Here is a 17692-nt window from a genome sequence, read left to right as displayed (position 1 = left end):
AAAGTGCTGAAAGTTCTCACACTGTGCAGCTGTTGGTGCTTTGTCACAGAAGCAATGGGCAGGGTAGTCCACTTCTACATGTTATATTTATGTTGGTGTGGTGTTTCCATATCCCTTTACCAACTCTTGGATTTGTTGCCTTCTGTGTTTTCTAGGGCCAGGAGCTGACCATACGTCAGATTGCTCTTCTTGGTTTCAGAGATTTGGTCTTGCTAAAAGTGAAGTTGGAAGAAATTCTTCCTCTGGTCCAGACAAAGCTCCCAGCTTCCATTGTCCAGATGCTGTTAATTCTGCAGGTGGGGAGCTTCTTCTTTACTCTGTTTCACTCTGTTTAAGATTCTTGTCCTCACCTAACTGATACAAATCTTGGAAAGGAGGGTGGGGAGGGCAGTGGGTGTCATGGAGGAGAAGGTAGGTGTACTTATGTGAGAGTGCTAAATGTAAAAATGAAAGCTGAATTTGAACAGTGAGCTTTTCTGGATGTTGATAAGGATAGGTCTGTGAAAGGGCCAGGTTGGGCGTGGATCAGATCCCCTCTGAGTCTTTTTTTTTTTTTTTCAAGGCTGAACAGACCCAGGTCTCTCAGCCTTTCCTCCTAAGGGAGGTGCTCCACACCCTTTATCATCTTTGAGGCCCTCCACTTGACTCTTTCCAGGAGAGCCCTGTCTTTTTTGTGATGGGGGAGCCCAGAACTGGATGCAGTACCTCCAGGTGAGGTTTGACCAGGGCAGAGTAGAAGGGGAGGATCACTTCCCTTGGCCTGCTGGCCACATTCTTTTCAATGCACCCTAGGATACATTGGCCTTCTTTGCCAACAGGGCACTCTGCTCTGGCTCATGGCCAACCTATCATCCACCAGGACACCCAGGTCCCCCTCCTCAGAGCTCCTCTCCAGCAGGTCATCCCCCAGCCTCTACTGGTGCACGTGGTTATTCCTCCCTAGGTGCAAGACTCTACACTTGTTGTTAAACCTCATCCAGTTTATCTCAAAGATGATGGAGAGCAGCTCAGCGATCACCTCTGCCACCTCTCTCAGCATGTGTGGATGGATCTCATCAGCACTCATGGATTTACATACACTGATGTTGCATAGGCACTCTTGGATCATCTCCTCCCTTGCCAAAGTGAAGCCTTCCATTCCCCAGCCCCTCTCACCTCCACAGTCCAGGAGTCCTGAGGGGGAGTTCCCACAGTGAAGCCAGAAACCAAAGAAGGTTTATCTCTGCCTTCTCTGCATCCCCTGTTACCAGAACATCCCCTTCATTTAGTAATTTCCCTAGTCTTCTACTCTTTTACTGTTGACACGCTAGCCTGCCCCTTGATTCTCACCCACAAGCTCTCCACTGGTGCATCACCTTCTCCCAGGTCAAGTTTGATGTGTTCTAGCTGCTCTCTCACATAAAGAGCATCCCCACCACCCTGCCTCACCATCCTGTCGTTCATAAAAAGCACATAGCGATCCATGACAGCATTCCAGACATGTGAACTGTCCCACAACATCTGTGATTACTATGAGATCATGGCCTTGCACCTTCATGCCCTCCATTCCCCTGAACAGAAGGGAATTGTGTATCACAGTTACCCTTCTGTCTTTCCTGGCAGAGGCAATCTCAGGTGTGGAGACAACCACCTCACCCTAGTCCTCCTAATAGGCAGATGCTTGTTCACCTCATCAGTTTCCTGCACTGTAAACATATTGCTTGGGGGACCTGGGGAAGCAGGGTAGGCAGGCAGGGAATGCACCCTTGATGGCAAGCTGACACTTCTTTTTCCAAACCTCCTTCATGTCACATCTGTCCGAATGTGATAGGGCAGGGGGTCCACCACTTTTTTGAGGATATCTCCCTGACCCCTCCCTCTGTCCCACCAGCAAGTCACTCCAGCAGTCAATCTTCTGTTCACATTTCCTGGTGGTTTTCAATCCCTCCCCCTCCTCCCTGAGCTCCACCACCAGGCTGAGCAACTCATCCACCTGCTTGCACCTCGTGCAGGTGGCATCCTGGCCGCTCTCCCCTGGCAGCAGCAGCCTCAGGCACTCCTTGCAGCCAGAGACCTGAACTGCCACATTTCTAGGCAGGCCCTCTGTCTGAGTAGCTACAGCCTTCTTGTGGCAAGCCTGTTGTCTGCTGGAGACCATGGTTAAACCTACAGTCTCAACGACTGCTAATAGGAGAGCTGGTCACTGGAGCAAAAAGGGACTGCACTTGTACACCCTGCCACTTGACCCACCTCCCATGCCTGCTGCTGCAGTACTGTATGGGTGGTCCTCTCACTCTGACCCTCCCTGCTGACAGTGGACAGCAACAGCCTTTTCTCACCTGGTGTGCTATTTCTGCCCTCCCTAATGCTGGCCAAAGGTCAAGGTCAAGAGATAAAGAGTGGGCAGTGCCAGCTCCACCCTGCTAGCTAAGCAGCCTGCCCACAAGCTGCCAGCCCCATTGCTTTGCTGGCTTAAAAAAAGCCTTAAAGAGAGCTTTTTGGTCAGCCTTTTTTTGCTTTTTTTTTTTTCTTGGCCCAGAGCAGTCTTACGTGCCTTGAAGCTGGTCTCTGCAGCAATCAACAGCTTCCAGACTCTGTGTACACCTCTAGTTCTCCTGATTTCTCAGCTTTGTAATGACCTAGTATGTCCCTCCTTGTAGATGATAAAGGCATTGGAAGGATACTGCCTGCTGGCTCCCTAATACCTCCTCTTCTCCTGGATGGGATGGGGAACCTTGCCTGTGTCAGGAGGAAAATCTTATGGCAGTGGGCAAAACAGTGCAGGTTTTCCAAGGGCATCTGCTAAGAAACACAGACTTCTTGTGAGAACTGTCCTTTATAATCAGGCCTAAAGGCAACAGTGTCCCTGTCTTCCAAGCAGGACATGTATGGCCAAGTTTACCATTTTATTTTTTTATTTATTTTTGAGTTGCTCAGCCTGACAATCCTGAAAAATACCATAATCCAGGTGGCTGTTTGGGTTCCTCTTACTTCAATTTCTTTTCAGATATACCTTATGATGTGTGGTGGGGAATAAAACTTGCTGAAGCATGTACAATCAAAGTTGCTAAGTAGCTAAGCTAATATTTCTGTGATAGTTCTCACTCAGTTCAAACCTCCCATGTGACCCAGGCTGTAATGGCAGGAAGTACCAGAGTGCTAGCTCAATTTCCATAAAGTATCTTAATAAAAAGACATCTGGGGGCAAAGAGAAATCTAAAAGTGACACATCTGAGAAAGAAAAGCCTAGTGTGGGTTTGCAGGAAGCTCGTCTGCAGGCATTTTCTGAAATTACAGTTAAATTGCTTAGTGTTAGCCACAATCTTTCATAGCCGTGTGCCAAGCTAGAGAGAGTGCTTCTCCTGCAGGCCTGTCTTAGGGAAAGAGCAGGGCTTTGCCCAAGCTGTGGTAAGGCGTTTCCACAGAGATGTTTCCTGGCAGAAGTGCCTCGGTGTAGCTGTATTGCTGTAGTTATTCTGTGTAAATCTCATGTTACTGTTGCTTGTACCTACCTTCCTATCCTATGGTCATAACAAAAAAAAATAAAGTCCCCTGGCAGCCTGTTGCCTATAGGAATATGACTGTGATGTGAACATGGAGGTTGATGTGAACAGCAACCAAACCTCTATTATGGCTCTTCAGCTGTGATCCTCTAAGGGCTGTGCTAATACAACCGAGGTATTCCAGAGCCAGGGTATTTGGAAGACCCTAGGCCTTATCAGAACTTTACTTTGGAAGAGTAACGATGGCTTTTCGTGTTTGAATTTCAGAGTGTCCATGAGCCCGATGGCCCCAGTGAGAGCTACCTGCAGCTGGAAGAACTGGTCAAACAGGTGGTGTCACCATACTTGGGTTTGTGTGATGACCACAGTTTGTCTGGTAGCACCTGCTTGCTTGGTAAGACATGCAGCATGCAAAAGCTCTTTCAAATACTTTGTGTGGTACACAGGTTGGGTAGAGGATGCAGTGCACATCTGTGCTAGAAAGGAGGTGGTACATAACTCCACAGGAGAGAGAGAAAATGAAAGGTAAAGCGCCCTTAAGAAGGTCCTGGTTAATGTATTTCTGAATGTAGTTTTCTCTACTCTTTCTGGAGGCAGGTTGGATTTTAAAGCTTCTCTCTGTGGTCTGAGCCTGAGGTGCTTTCCTCACCCTCTTGCACTCGTGATATTGCACGTGTTCCTTGACTGCCTGCCCTCTGTTCCTGCTTGCTAACCTGCCTTGATCCCAGCACTTGCTGTTGCATCCACCACCCTTTGCAGATTGCTCAGTTCTTGTCTACTCATCATAAGGGGTTATGTTTTAATTTTTTTATGTGGAGTCTTTCTTGTATCTGAGCATTCTGCTTGGAGGAAAAAAAGTGTCTGTTTAAACTGTGGCTAGATTGAGCTAAGAGTGAGCTGGCACCACACTTGAGAAAGCAGATGCTCATAGTAGAAAACCTCCATATATGATTCAAGAAATCTACTAACAAGCATGGCCAGTGGGAAATATTGATTAGCTAAGAAATAGATATGGTAATGTTGTTTAGGTAACCAAACAGATTTAAATGGGGCGAGTGAAGAAAGCTGTAGCCCCCTTTTTTCTGTGGTAAGCTGTAGCCTCTCCTTTGACACAGACTTTGTCTGGATCAACACACAGTCTGTCATAAGACAGACTGTTACACCTTAACAGCACGGGCAGGGTAAAAGATGGACTCATGGTGGAATGGTTCATCAGGGCTTGGATGATCTGCATCTGTAACAAATTCTTGTCATTGCTTTAGATAAGCTGTGGTTCAGGCTTTTTATTCTTGCTGGGCAAAGAGATGTTAGGCTTAGGCATTGCGTTGCAGACCAGATCTGTGGCCAGATGTAGACTGCAATCACCCTGTATATGTTGAGCTTTGACAAGTGGTTGTTTGGCTGTTTTTGGATGCCTGCATGGTGCTGGGATAGTGTGAAGTGCCTGACCTTTACTGAAGCTCCTTGCCAGCCTGGATTTCTGCCAGCTGAGCAAAGCGTTGGAGTCATAAAACAAAAAGTTCACATGAACTGGCCTTGTGAAGTTCATGTGCCTTAAAATCATTGTACTTGCTTGGATTTTAGCTGTCATTTACTTGTTTGCGTTTTTAAGGAGGCCTTTTGCCCCTGTTCCACCCTGTGCTGAGGAAGGGGAAGAAGTAACTTGAGTTTGCATTACACAGCAGAGACAAAAAGAGCAGCATCTTTCTGCAAATAACCTTCTTGTTTTCAAAGTGCTCCTGTGGTGGTGGTTTCAAATAATTGCTGCTTCTCACCAGTTTTCTTTCTTCCTTTCTCCTTTTCTTCTGCCACCTTTTTTGCTTTCTCAGAACCAGTGTATTCTCTCACTAGGCAGCCTGTAATGATAGTGAGTCCCAGCAGTTTCTCTGCCATACAGTGGCTCTGTTGTACCTTTCTGTTGGGCTTTGAGTGTGCTTGCATTCTTAGTAGATGCTGTGGACTGCAAACTGCAATCTAGAACACAGCCTTCAAGTTGCACTGGTGTTGAGAAATGCAGTTGAAGAAGGTTGTGAATGCAGTTGAAGAACTGCTGTGAATAAATCATAAAGCTTTGGCCTTCAAGGCTACGGTGTGTTAAACTTGATTTAATCAGAGAGAGGAAGGCAACCTTCCTGAAGAGAAAGCATCTTTTCTGGCTGTTGGCAATAGGCTCTCCATTATAGGTGAAATAACCTTCCTTCCACTAGAAGCCCATGAGAACTCACAAACTAATCTTCGAGTTCTCTGCCACTCTTTAGTCTTTTGTGCCATGATGTGGTTGTGGTTCAGCCACTGTGTGTGCTGGATCATAGCTCTGGGCAATGGGGTTTGGAGACATTAAGCTGAGATGCCTTTCTCCCTAGAGGACTACTCTGACAGAGATTTTGAATGGGAAAGGCCATAGAAGAAGGTCAGAGCATTTTATTTCAGCACTCTGCTGCTTGTTCTTCTCCCCATGGCCAGATTTTTGTCTTTCTGGATGAACTTCTGTCCATTACAGTTCTTATGATGATTTGATACAGTGCATACATAGCATTGTTTTGGTGTTCCAGTGGTGAGGCAGTGCCCTTCTGCATAAGAAGATAAGCACAACAAGTGGGAGACACAAAGGATAGGTGGCTTGCAGAAAACAGACTGCAGTCTTATGCTTCTCAGCCATCAGTTCATAGCTGGAAGTTATGCAAGAGTTGCAGACTGTTCTTAATTTCCCAGAGGACTGTGATTGCTTGCTAGAGCAATCAAAGGAGGAAGAGTAAAGCAATAAATATGTTCAGAGTTCAGCCTCTTTTTCTGACTGTTATAAAGAATTGTACTTCAGTTTCACAAAAATCTTCTGTGGATATTTGTTTTTCCTCAAAAGAGTTAGGTTATCCCTCACTTGAAGAGAATGATAAATTCTTCACTATGTTTCTCTGTTTCAGTACCTGATCAGTGATGTGTAACCCATTTCTGCAACTAATCTGATCTTGAAAACCCCCATTGAAGGAAGATCCACAGCTTTTCTGTGCAGCCACTTGCAGCCCTTGTTCTTTGCATTCCACCGAGTTGCTTTAATGACTTAAAAATGTCTTCTGCTTTTGTGGGGGAGAAAATAAGACCTCTTGTTGACTGCTCAGTTATCCTATTTTTAACAGGTACAGCTTCTGGCTAAATATTTGGTGGCTAGAGAAGGAAGAAACTGTAACTTCTTCCAGTGAGGCCTGCCAGCTATGCTATATGCTTCCAGCACACGTTTCTGTGGAATCCCATCAATTTCAATGTGACAGCAGGAGGCAGGGCCATTCCCCAGTGCTGTAAAGAGAGATAACACCCATGGCTACCTGAGATAAAATTGGAGCCCTTTGGCCTTTAACTTATTTCATGCTCCTATCACCATCTTCCTCTCCCCTCTGCCCTAACTTCTGTGAAATTTTATGGTCAGAGATTGACTCTGACAAAGGTCTAGGTTATCAAATGCACTGAGATACTTAACCAGCTGTGTTTCTAAGCCCACCAGTGAAATGCTGTCAATGTCTTGTTCCTAGTGCTTCTGCTAAGCTATGCAGGGAGTTACCTTCTGGATAGTGATCCATTTGGAGTCTGAATTCAAGCTGAAGCCACTGAAGTGTCAGAATAGATCTTCACAAACTTCAGGTTCTTCACTGGGGAGATCTGGTTGTACACTTTTGAATTAAATGTTTGGAAAGCATAGATGTGGGAGGTACTTTTCCTCAGGTGCATTAAGTGTTTGGCTAGTGTGTCAGCAAAGAGCTTTGCATCATGTTTTAGTGGAGTGGAGATTAAAATCTGGCTAGTGTAATGCACGTGAGTGACCTGACCTGTTATCAGAGATCAGTGTCTCCTTCAGAAATAGAAATAATGACTTGAGCACTCTGCCTCATTTTCAAATGTTAAAAGAGAGGCTTGGCTTGCCAAGAGAGCTCTCTGAACGCTATCCTTGTTTTCCTCTCTAGCTGCTGATGTTCCTGACTAGTAAACTTCAACTGGTGATCCTGTAGACAAATCCCCCACAACTGCTTCCCATGATGGCAGGCGTTGCTCTGCTAATTGCTTCAGTATTTAAGTCAGTGTATTTAAGGAGCATTCAGGAGTTTTAGAGGCATGATCCAAGGCTATTGGAGTGTGAAATCAGATGGAACTAAAACACGAATTTCTGAATTATTCATAATTTCAAAAATGGCCTTTGTCTTGCTTCATTTCAGCATCAGCCATTGCCATTTTCTGTTTGTCCCAGTTGTGTGACTGTAACAGAAGGGAGGAGAAGAGCCGAAGCTTAGCTTTCTCTCAGTTAAAACGTGCACTAGGAGTAAGCTTCTGTTGACTGCTTGCCTATGTATAAAGCCATGAGAGCATGGGTCTGTGTGCAGCGTGGCTGAGCTTGCATTGGAGACTGGCTGTGTGATTTGGGTAAGCTGTGGCCATGCAGTGGCAGTTTGGGCCGTGGCTCACACTGGCTGCACATCTGCCTGGTTGGTGGATATTTTCTGCAGTTCAACCTGTTCTTAGTTCTGGGCTGAGCTGGAACGTGTCTTCTCTGTCTCCTCAGTGTTTCTGGGTTATGGTGGTTACTGCAGTGTGGTCAAACTCAGGGCCTCTGCTTTATTTTTGTACACAGCAGGCAGTATTGTACTCCTGTTCCCATGCTGATAAAGTTTTGGGGAGAGGAGTGTGGTCTTGTGCACTGCTGTTAGTGTTTGCTTCAATGCCAGCAGGCTTTTACAATCTCCCCTTCCAAATTCTGGTCAGATGTAGAAATCCAGACGATGTTAGGTGCTGAAGCATCAACACCTGCATCAGCAGCTCGGTGAGGTCTGTTCCTCAGTGGGTGTGTGAACAGATGCACACGTGAACACAAATACACGCAGTGTGTGAGCTGCAGAATGGTGAATGCAGCCTGGCTGGCTGGATGCAAACAGTTGCAGTAGTTGAGGAGCACTTGTTAACCATTTTGCCACAGAGCTCAGGGACATACCAGAAGGGGACGTCACGACCAATTTTTCCAGTGTATGTGCAGGGAGGGTTGCCAGGCTAGGCAGGAGCAATTTTATATTATTGCTTCCTACACTGTGCTTGCATTCAATGGACTTTAATCTCTCAGGTCTTCAGGCTTGGCTGTTTCAGCAGCACTAAAAGTTTACGCACAGGCTGGCTCTTCTTTCTCACGGGAATATTTTTATTTACTTGTTAAGTGAACCCTAAGCCATGACTGTGATTTTTCTTTTTCCTGTGTATCCTGGCCTGCAAGCTGTGCCAGTTTAAGTGGAGCACAACTTCATTTTAAATGTGCTGTTTAGAATCAGAGGAAAGGAAAGATTTTTGCCTCTGCTCGGAAAATCTGTAGCAATGAAGTCAGGAGAATCTACCACTTTTTTCATGGCTCAGTTCAGTTTCATCTCCTCAGGCCTCACCTAAGCCAAAAATATCTCTGCATAGATAGAGCTGCTGCAGGATAGACATAATGTAAGTATGAATTTGCGGAATTGCATATTGTAATGAACACATCAGAAAGCTGCTGAGCTCCTTTTCTCCTCGGCACCCATGTGCTGAGCAGCCCATAACAGTGGCTGTGTTCCTAGCCTAGAGAGGAGGTGGGCACCAATGTGCACTGCAGACTCTTAGCTCGAGTCAGTCGTGTGACGAGTGAATAGCTACCCCACCACTGGCTCCTTGCTTTTGGCATCAACACTTGACTTTGTCGACAGCAGTCAGCAAGAAAGAAGCCCTGGTAAGTAACGTGCAACGTGGAGAAGTAGCTGCTGCTTGGACTCCCATGTTATTTGAGTCTCATTGACACCGGGCCAATTTTCACAGCCCAGGTGCAGACAGCACCAGTGATGCTGGTGCTGCGCTGTGGTGCTGGTGTGCTGCTGCCAGTGGCTGCAGGGTGTTAGAGGAGTGCTGGTGTGGTTCCCCTTACGTGACCTTTCCCTGGTGACTGACACCACGGCTTGCTGTGCTTGAATTGCAGCAGACACATAAGGAAGATATCAACTGTAACCTGCCTCAAAACTTACTGGTGCAAACTCTTAAGCACAAAATGAAGTGCTCTGAATGTGTTAGTGAAAGCACAAGGGTGAAGTGTTGTCGTTATCTGACTGCTGGCAGTGGTGGAGTTTTGGCTGCTCGGCTGTTTCTCCTTGTAACAATATTGAGCTTGTTTTCTGCCCTTCTTATTGATGTGAGCTTTCAAAGCTGTTTCATAACCTTCAGAGATGAGTGCTTTGCTTTGCATTTGTTACTGTCTCCTGTAATCTGCAGTCTTGTGGAAAGTCTCCTGCATGATCTGAAAAGCTTCTGACCTTAAGACTTGAAACCCTGCACTTCAGGGAAGTTGGTGGAGATGCCCAGGGTGGCTGCAAGCTGAGTCCTCTTTGTTCCTGGCAGCCATCCTAACAGCTTGGACGAAGCTTTGCCTCTGCCCTGTCACTCATTCCTGCTTCCTTTTTTTTCTTCCAGAGAGGCGGTACTCCAGATCCCGTTCCAAAGCTGGTGGACTGAGTTTCTCCTCTCACCTGGCAACGAGTCGGCAGCCCAGCGAGATGGCCCTGACCCCTCTGACAGAGCAAGAGGGTGAAGCTTATCTGGAGAAGTGTGGGAGCATCCGTCGCCACACTGTTGCCAATGCTCACTCAGATATTCAGCTCCTGGCGATGGCCTCCATGATGCACACAGGCATGGTGATTGAGGAGGCAGACAGTAATGATAAATGTCTCCTCTTACAGCCCAGTTTCAATCACAGGCAATGCTCCAGTGAGCCCAGTATTGCTGACGGGCCTGAGGGAGGCATGGCAGCAGGCAGGCAGGACTCAGCAGAGCTGAACTGCACATCGGTCAGCTAGAAGCCTCTCTGAGGAGAGAAAGACCGTACGTGCTGAGCTGGACAAAGGCTCATGTCACCTCCATTGGAAAAAAAGGAAAATTGGAGTTTTGCTCCTGGGGTTGAAATGGCGTTGATGACCTAATGTCTCTTTGGGAATGCTCTCTGGACTTGCTTCCCTTGCTTGTTTGTGATCAATGTTGATCGAGGTACCAGCCTGCTCCCGAATGAGCGTGGTGGTTACAGAGTTAAACACTGCAGTTTACCTTCTGTTAGCTCCTTGACTGTACTAGCCTGAACCTTTTGGCCTCAGGTTTCCTTCTGTTCCTTTGGTATGATACAAATGATCCTCTTTCTGCTTTTGTCTTTCCTGGTTTTGTGCTACTTGTTTGCATTGGAGGACCCTGTGCTTAATGTTCTTTGCTTCCTAGTTGAGGTGGTGATGACTGAGGAATGCCTTTTTCTTTTTCGAAGTTGAACTCAGGGATGAGACCACTTGCATCTTGCTGAAAGATCTGTTTGGAGGGCTTGCAAGAGAAGGAGAGCCTTTGCTCACTTCTCAGAGCTGTGGGTGAAGAGTCCAAACCTTAAAGAAACCGGACTGTTTTTTGCCTCACACCTGATCAGAACTGGCTATGTGTGGAGTGCCAGCTGAGCTCTTCCAGCGTACTTTATTCAGTTTCAGCAATGTCCTTAGGGCTGGAGCTATAAATTTGAGTGCAAAGGAGGAAGGTGTAAACTGAGAGCAAATACAGTCCTGAGCATCCCAGGGTTTGGCATCAAATTGCTATTAAAAGTTTTGGGGTGGTGCAGCTGCAATGGAAGGAGAAATCTAAACGAGTCCATTCGTAAGGGGAATGCTCATGCATTTCTGTTGTGAGAACGCTAAAGGTGCTTCTCCAGGAAGATTGTCAGGAGCACAGAGCAGGAGGTGACATGCACGGCTTCTTCCTTGAGCTGCTCAGGTACTCCCTGCACTTGCAGGACCTGAGAGCCCAGAGATAAGCAGCTGGGTGCCGAGAGGAGCGCTGTCCTTGTAGCACATTTGTGAAGTGCTTCTGACCTCCAGTGGTATCTTGCTCAGTGCAGCGTTTCTTTAAGACGAAGCAAGGACTACTTGCAGTCTTTGTTCCTGTTTTTGTTGTGAAGATAGGAGTGGGTCCAGGTCGTCAGTGTGTCAGGAGCTGCAGTGCCCCTGTGTAGCACCACTTGGTACTCAACTGCTGCTTTTGTGGGAGCAGAACCGATTTGTTGGAGCAGTCCCCTGGGATACGCCACTGATGTCTTGCTAAGCAGATTTGCAAGTGTAATTACAGGCTTAAAGGTGAACTGAAATGCTGCCTTAAATGTCCAATCCCATTAGAAGGGTGGATATAACACCACAGCTACTAGAATCCAGCCCCTGTGGTACTGACTGCAAATAAATCTACCCTGGCAAGGAAACGGGAAGTTAGGATGAGCCTTCAGGATGTGTTCTTGCACGCCGTGACGTTAACTGCAGGATTTGCCCTGTTGCAGTTGGGCATTAAGCTGAACTGAAAGAGCAGCTCAGACCTGCTGGGATTTCACTGCAGCAGTGTGTGTTTCAAAAGCAAGTTATGGTTATGCTGTGACAAAGCACTGGAAAAGCCAGCGATGAGCACAGGTCTTGCTGTCTGCGTGCATGAGGGAGTAGCTTTGTCTCCTGTGGTTTGCAGACCTTGAGATGCCTGGAAGGGACTGTGTTTTCTTGTAGCTGGCCACCTGTGTTACCCTTGCTGCTGGCCTTGTAGAAATGTGCTGTTTTGCTCCCCAGATGTGCTCACGTAGAGAGAGGTTTGGTGGTCTGTTTGCTGCCTAGGAGGGATGTGGCAGGGGAGGCAGGGAGGTGGGGATTTAAGCAGTCCTTCCTTGAAATGGATTCTAGGGGGTATTACTTTCCTATTCCTAATTTGGACTGATGGTACCACCCTGATCCTGCCACGTGCAGTGGCTTGTGGCCTTCTCTTGGCCGCAGTGGGCACGTGGGGAAGCGGTGGTCCTGCAGCATGTCAGCTCACTAATACAGGCACTCCTCATCTCTTTCACTTCTGCTCTCTATTTCCCTTCTGTGAATGCCCTAAGTGAGCAGCGCTGCCTTCCGCGATGAGAATGACTATGATGTATTTATTTCCTGACATACTCTTGGATCACCTCCAGGGTTAATAGGAACCCAGTCCTGGTTTTAACTTGAATGTCTTTTGATTTACATCTATTTATAATTTGAATCATTTTGATTTTGTACCTGTTACTTTGCGAAAATTTGCACCGAGCCACTCTGAACCGTGCACTTCCCCGGTTGTTCGGCTGTTTTGTTTAGGGAGAATTAAAGCTGGTGGCTTTACTTTGTAAACGGAGCTAACCTTGTTCTTCAACCAGCGCGGAGGGTGTGGTCTGAGCGCGGCTCGCATCGGTGTGGCTGATGGATCTTGATTGTGTCCTTTGTCAGCACTGGTACTGCTGCCTTCTTTCTCGGGGAAAGAGAATGCCGCAGGGCTGGGGATGGCTGTGGGCTGCGAACTGCCCCCTCTGCTGGGAGCTGCCGGGTGAGGCGGGGTCAGCCCCTTCCCCACAGCCTCGTGGCTCCTCCACGAGGGTCTTAGGACTCTCCCCTACTCTGAATTCACACCGCAGCACAGGGCAGCTGCTGCTTGCAGCAGGGGAGCTGCTCTTTGAAGCCTCTGTCACGGGGCTTCGGAGTGAACCCCTCTCATGCCACGAGCTGGTTCATAATTCTTGTGGAATAATTGTGCACTGCGTAGCAACAGCCCGTTACACTGCAAAAAGGATTGGAGTCACAGTTATTCCTGGGCTCGAAGTTCATGAGGACAGCTGCATTGGCTCATGCTCAAGAGTTTGCAGTCGCTATTGTCACTGAAAAGACCCTCCCCACCCTTCTTTCTCAGTTCTGTGAGATGGCTCAGGCTGCTGCAAGAGCAGATGAGAGTATGGCTGGGAGATGCTCGGAGCTGCTGCACCAGGACAAGCTGGAAGGTGATGGAGTTAATGTATCTTAAATGTTAGTGAGAAACCACAAGATCCTTTTCACTGCATGACCCTTAGAATGATTTATTTATTGCCATCATCGCTAAGCAAGCCCTCTTTTCCACTGTGTTTTTTTAATCCACTTCAATCTAAGCAGCTATCAACTAACAGATAGTGATGGCTCTTGGAGCAGAATCAGGAGTCCTTCCTTCTCTCCCGTGCATCTCTAAGGGGCAGCTTCACTATTTATTACAAGGGCTGCTACTGCCTTCTCTCAGGCTCCATCTCCACCCAGCTGAATTATCATTCGCTGTTCGGTTGCAAATAAAATGAAGAGGGGGAAGCTGCTCTGAAGGAGGGAATGATGGCACCTGTACTGGAAAGCTCCTGCAGAAGGAGGGACTTTGAGTCCAATATTCTGCTCCGGGGCACTGGTGAGCTGAATGAGGAAGGTCCAGGGAACTCAGGTAAGCATTTGAGACTTTGTAGGTCTGGGATGCAGAGTGAATCCTCCTTTACAACCTTGTGTGAGTGCTGGAGAGAGCAGGGGATTGACTGTGATTTTTCCCCCACCCCCTCCCCCAGAAGGGAGAATGAGAACTACCACGTGCTGAGCATTACAGTTTGTTATGATGCATGGTGACTGAAGTCCCACTGAAGTAACCTGTGGAGAAAGTGTAGTTTTAACTCTGCTCCTGGTGGTGGCTGCTATGGAAAGCATCATCCTCATTTGATGAGTCCCAGTGGCACTTTAAGTACAGATTCATTTGTGAGTTTTAACTGCAGGGATCCACAAGGGATGCAGTTTGATGTGAAGAAGCCAAAGCTTCAGCCTGAGGAGCCTCTCTCGGTGATTCACTGAGGTAAGTGGAGTTTGTCACAGCTGGTGCAATACAGAAACCAGGACAACTTGTACATGCCACTTCTCCTTGCCAGGAGCTTGGTTCCTTGTGTGCTGCCAGGAAGGCCTGACTCTGTGTAGCTGGAACTGCTGCTTGATTAAAAACGGCAACAGAAACACAGGAAGAGCTTAGACAGAAACAATACAATGCATGGGTGGCTGGATGTGGAAATGGAAATAAAACCAGTAAGCTGCGGTGTACCGTTGTAGGGTTTGACAAAGTCACTCTCGCTGACTTCGTGTTTAAGAACAGAACTGTAGGCACTTTCAGCATTATGGAGCTGGTGGCAGCAGTTACAGCGAGGATGAGTGCTCCTGGAAGCAGGAGGGAAAACTGAGGAGTCAGCAGTGTGGACCTGCAACAGAATTGCTGGGACTCTGCAGCCTTTGCCTGTCTCTGCAGAGTGTAACAGGTGCAGTGAGGTAAGAGATGTCCTGCTTTTTATTTTTTAATTCATATCAAGTAAGTTAAGTTGCGTGGAGATCAGTATATCTGAAGAGCACAAGAAGTAGAAAATGAATGTTTTGTGGCACTTGGTCACAGGGTATTTAGCAAGCAAGCACTTTGACTTTTTAATAAGTAAGTTAAAGAATACAAGTAAGTGCTTCTACCAAAATTATTAGTGCCCAACTGCTAAAATGCTGCTCCATTTAATCAGGCAGTCCTTAATGCTCTTCAGGAAGCTGAGCAGAGCAGGGCTTTCCTGCACACCATGCTGTGGCACATGAATGGCTCTGGAGAGGGCTGTGCGCCAGCCTGACTATCCACGGTTGTATTTGTGAGCTGCTAGTGCTAAGTTGCAGGTAAGGTCTGATTGTGGCAGCAGAGCAGTGAAGCAGCAGCTCCAGCTGGGGGAGGAAATCACGGAGCACAGGAACTGCATGGGCTGTGTTGGTCCGCTTGCGTCAGAGCAGGAGGAGGTGGCTCATCTGTCAGAGTCCGCACAAAAGCTAATAGGAAAATCATCTCCCATTTCACAGTTTCCTCCTCTGAGAGTTTCAGAAATTTCCTCATTCCGTCTCAAAGGGGAAAAAAAACCCACCCAACCAAACGTTAACTTTTTACAGCTGTGAAACCCAAGCACTTGCTTCCACAGAACAGAGGGCTTCAGTTGTGATCGCTGAAAGAGGGGACAGAAGAGCACGGCTCCAGCCCTCCAGCGAAGCGCCGATCTGTGCTGCACCTCACTGTGTGCCCGCTCCCCAGCACACAACAGAGGCAAAATCATGGAGGTAATACTGTGTGTTTTTATCCCGGTGAGAACAAGCACAACTCTTTCGGAAGGAACTATGACAGGAGGGCCTTGGTAATGCTTCTGCTTAGAATAAAATATTAGGGTGGACTCGAGCTAGGATTAGTACATCACGTTTTTTCTGCTTCTTCAGAGGGAAGGGGGAATTAAAAATGAGAAATAGGCAATTCTGTCTTTGAAAAAAATTATCTGTGAACTGCAGTTGGTGGCAGAAATAGCACAACATCTCCACGTGTTTCCATTTACGGGAACTGTAAATGTAAGCTTGACTTTGGGCATGCTCTTTTCACACAGGTGTGTCTATTTGTATGGAGCAGGTGAGGTCTCAGAATAAAAAGCCACTGAAGAAGAAAAATGAAGAGCACAGAAGTAAAGAATACTCAGGATGCTGTCCTTTCAGATGCAGCTAACAAAGGTCAGTGCCTTTCTGTCTCCTTGGCCTTCTCTATTTTTTCTGTACTTCTGCCAGTTCTTGTCCCTGGTTTTCCTGCTGTCTCTGTTCTCCCCTTTGGCCCTAGCATCCCCAGCTGGTTAGCCACAGTTACTCTGTTATGCCAGGCTCAGCCCCTTCTGTTTGTCTGTGGCCTGAATAGTTCTCAACACTTAAGTTCGAGGATCATCACCCCAACTGCTTACTTTCAGTAGCTCTCTGTGCGTCTCCTAACAATGACTGAAGCTATCACCACCCCTTTATGAACTACAGCAATCTTTCTCTCTTGAAATGCACTCTACCTTTTTTGGTTTTTGACTTAGGGAATACATACTCTTTCCCCCCATCAGCCAACTGGAACCCACAGGACAGAGAAACATCCACCTTCTGGAGCAGCTGGTGTTTTACACAGCTGCTGCTTGGAATAAAGACGTAACACACAACGCGTGGTTTAATTACTTTATTTTTTTTAAAAATCCTGTCAGAAATATAGCTGTGTGTTAATTACAAAATATATATTAATCTGTCGATACTTTAAAAGGAACAAGAGTACTTTACACTCTGGTCAAACAGAAACCAATACAAACCTTTAACACTGACCCCACAGTGATCTCTTGCATCTCTCATTAAGGTACTTTGATGACGACAGAGTCTCTCTAAATAAGAGCAGGAAGGCCACCCTCATTTCTATCATTAACCATTTCATCCCTCGCTCGCAAACACCACTTAATTTATGTAGCTCACATTATCTGAGCTCCCACAGATACATCACATACCAACGTTTTCAGTACATTGTTCCCTGCCCTGCAGGGGAAGACATTCAGAGGCAAAAAGAGAACACATTTGCAATATATTATAATTGGAAAATGTGCCATAGCAGCTTTGCAATTACATATACTGAGTCTGACTTTAAACACATTAAAGTTGACAGAAATTCAGAAGATAAAGAAGCTAAGCCCACTTACTGAAACACCTTGAGATCTAAAAGTGCTGCAAAGCAGCAGCAGTGACAGAAGTAGAGAACCTCATTCCTGAAGAAATTATACTGGAAACTGACTTAATACTCCTATTCCTGTGTTTGTTTCAGGTACAGTGCTCAAGGCTGCACGCCCTTCTGCCTCCATTTTTAAGGGGTTCTCAACACAGCCTCAATGTAATGGTATTTCAGAACAGACAATTGAATTTGTAAGGTCAGAAAAAAGAGGCTACTGATTAAAAATATTTTCATGTTGAACCTGAACATCTTAGTCCTGACCTCAGGGAAGTCTGCATGAAGGATAAGTCATGAAATCTACAGTGAGGTGGGATCAGTCCACACTCATCCATCAGCTGAAGATGCTAATCTTATTTGGAAGAGAAAGCACTGGAACTGCAGTTAAAGGTGGAGAAAGAGTGAGCACACTGGAACAAATAGACGAATTGCTTCATTAGCATTTATGTTTCAGGGCAGGAGAAATTAATATTTAGCACGTTACCTGTCTCTTACGTAAAACTCTGGCATTACAGTAATTTGGCATCACTCAGAGTTCCATTTGATGATATCAGAACACGGACAAGTAGAGCAGCAGCAGTGCCCTGAGCACTCCTACCGACGTGGAACACACGGCTTTCTGTCACGCTTTCTCTTTGCTACTGGGTTGTGCTATTGGACAGTGTTAACCTGAATCACTTAAACTTCTGAACCTGCCACTGCGTTTCTTCCCGAGGCAGAACTGTAACAAATACAGCAGATAAGGCTCAAAGCAAGAATTCACTCTGTTGTAGTTGACAGTTCCTAGCACAAAGCTTCCAACAGAGTGTTACTAA

At 46.6% G+C, this 17692-nt stretch overlaps 2 protein-coding genes across 3 annotated transcripts in view; both read left to right on the top strand.

Annotated features, from left to right (window-relative positions):
* The window catches only part of PRR5L (proline rich 5 like), a 41599-nt gene extending 29775 nt beyond the window's left edge, over positions 1-11824 (top strand). For both annotated transcript variants that reach the window (XM_065754975.1, XM_065754974.1), the window contains exons 7-9: positions 156-296; positions 3750-3876; positions 9939-11824. In XM_065754975.1, coding sequence (XP_065611047.1) covers positions 156-296; positions 3750-3876; positions 9939-10321 — 651 coding nt within the window. In that variant the 3' untranslated portion in view covers positions 10322-11824. The remainder of the gene's footprint in view (positions 1-155; positions 297-3749; positions 3877-9938) is intronic.
* LDLRAD3 (low density lipoprotein receptor class A domain containing 3) overlaps positions 1-17692 on the top strand; it is a 282869-nt gene that overhangs the window by 197569 nt on the left and 67608 nt on the right. The gene's annotated exons all lie outside the window — the stretch shown is intronic.

This window comes from Cyrtonyx montezumae, unplaced genomic scaffold, assembly GCF_038088225.1.
Source record: "Cyrtonyx montezumae isolate F1298 unplaced genomic scaffold, pur_monq_1.0 scaffold_10, whole genome shotgun sequence".
In the NCBI taxonomy this organism is placed as follows: Eukaryota; Metazoa; Chordata; class Aves; order Galliformes; family Odontophoridae; genus Cyrtonyx; species Cyrtonyx montezumae.
Note: the sequence above shows the minus strand (reverse complement) of the source record. Positions and strands in the feature narration are given on the sequence as shown.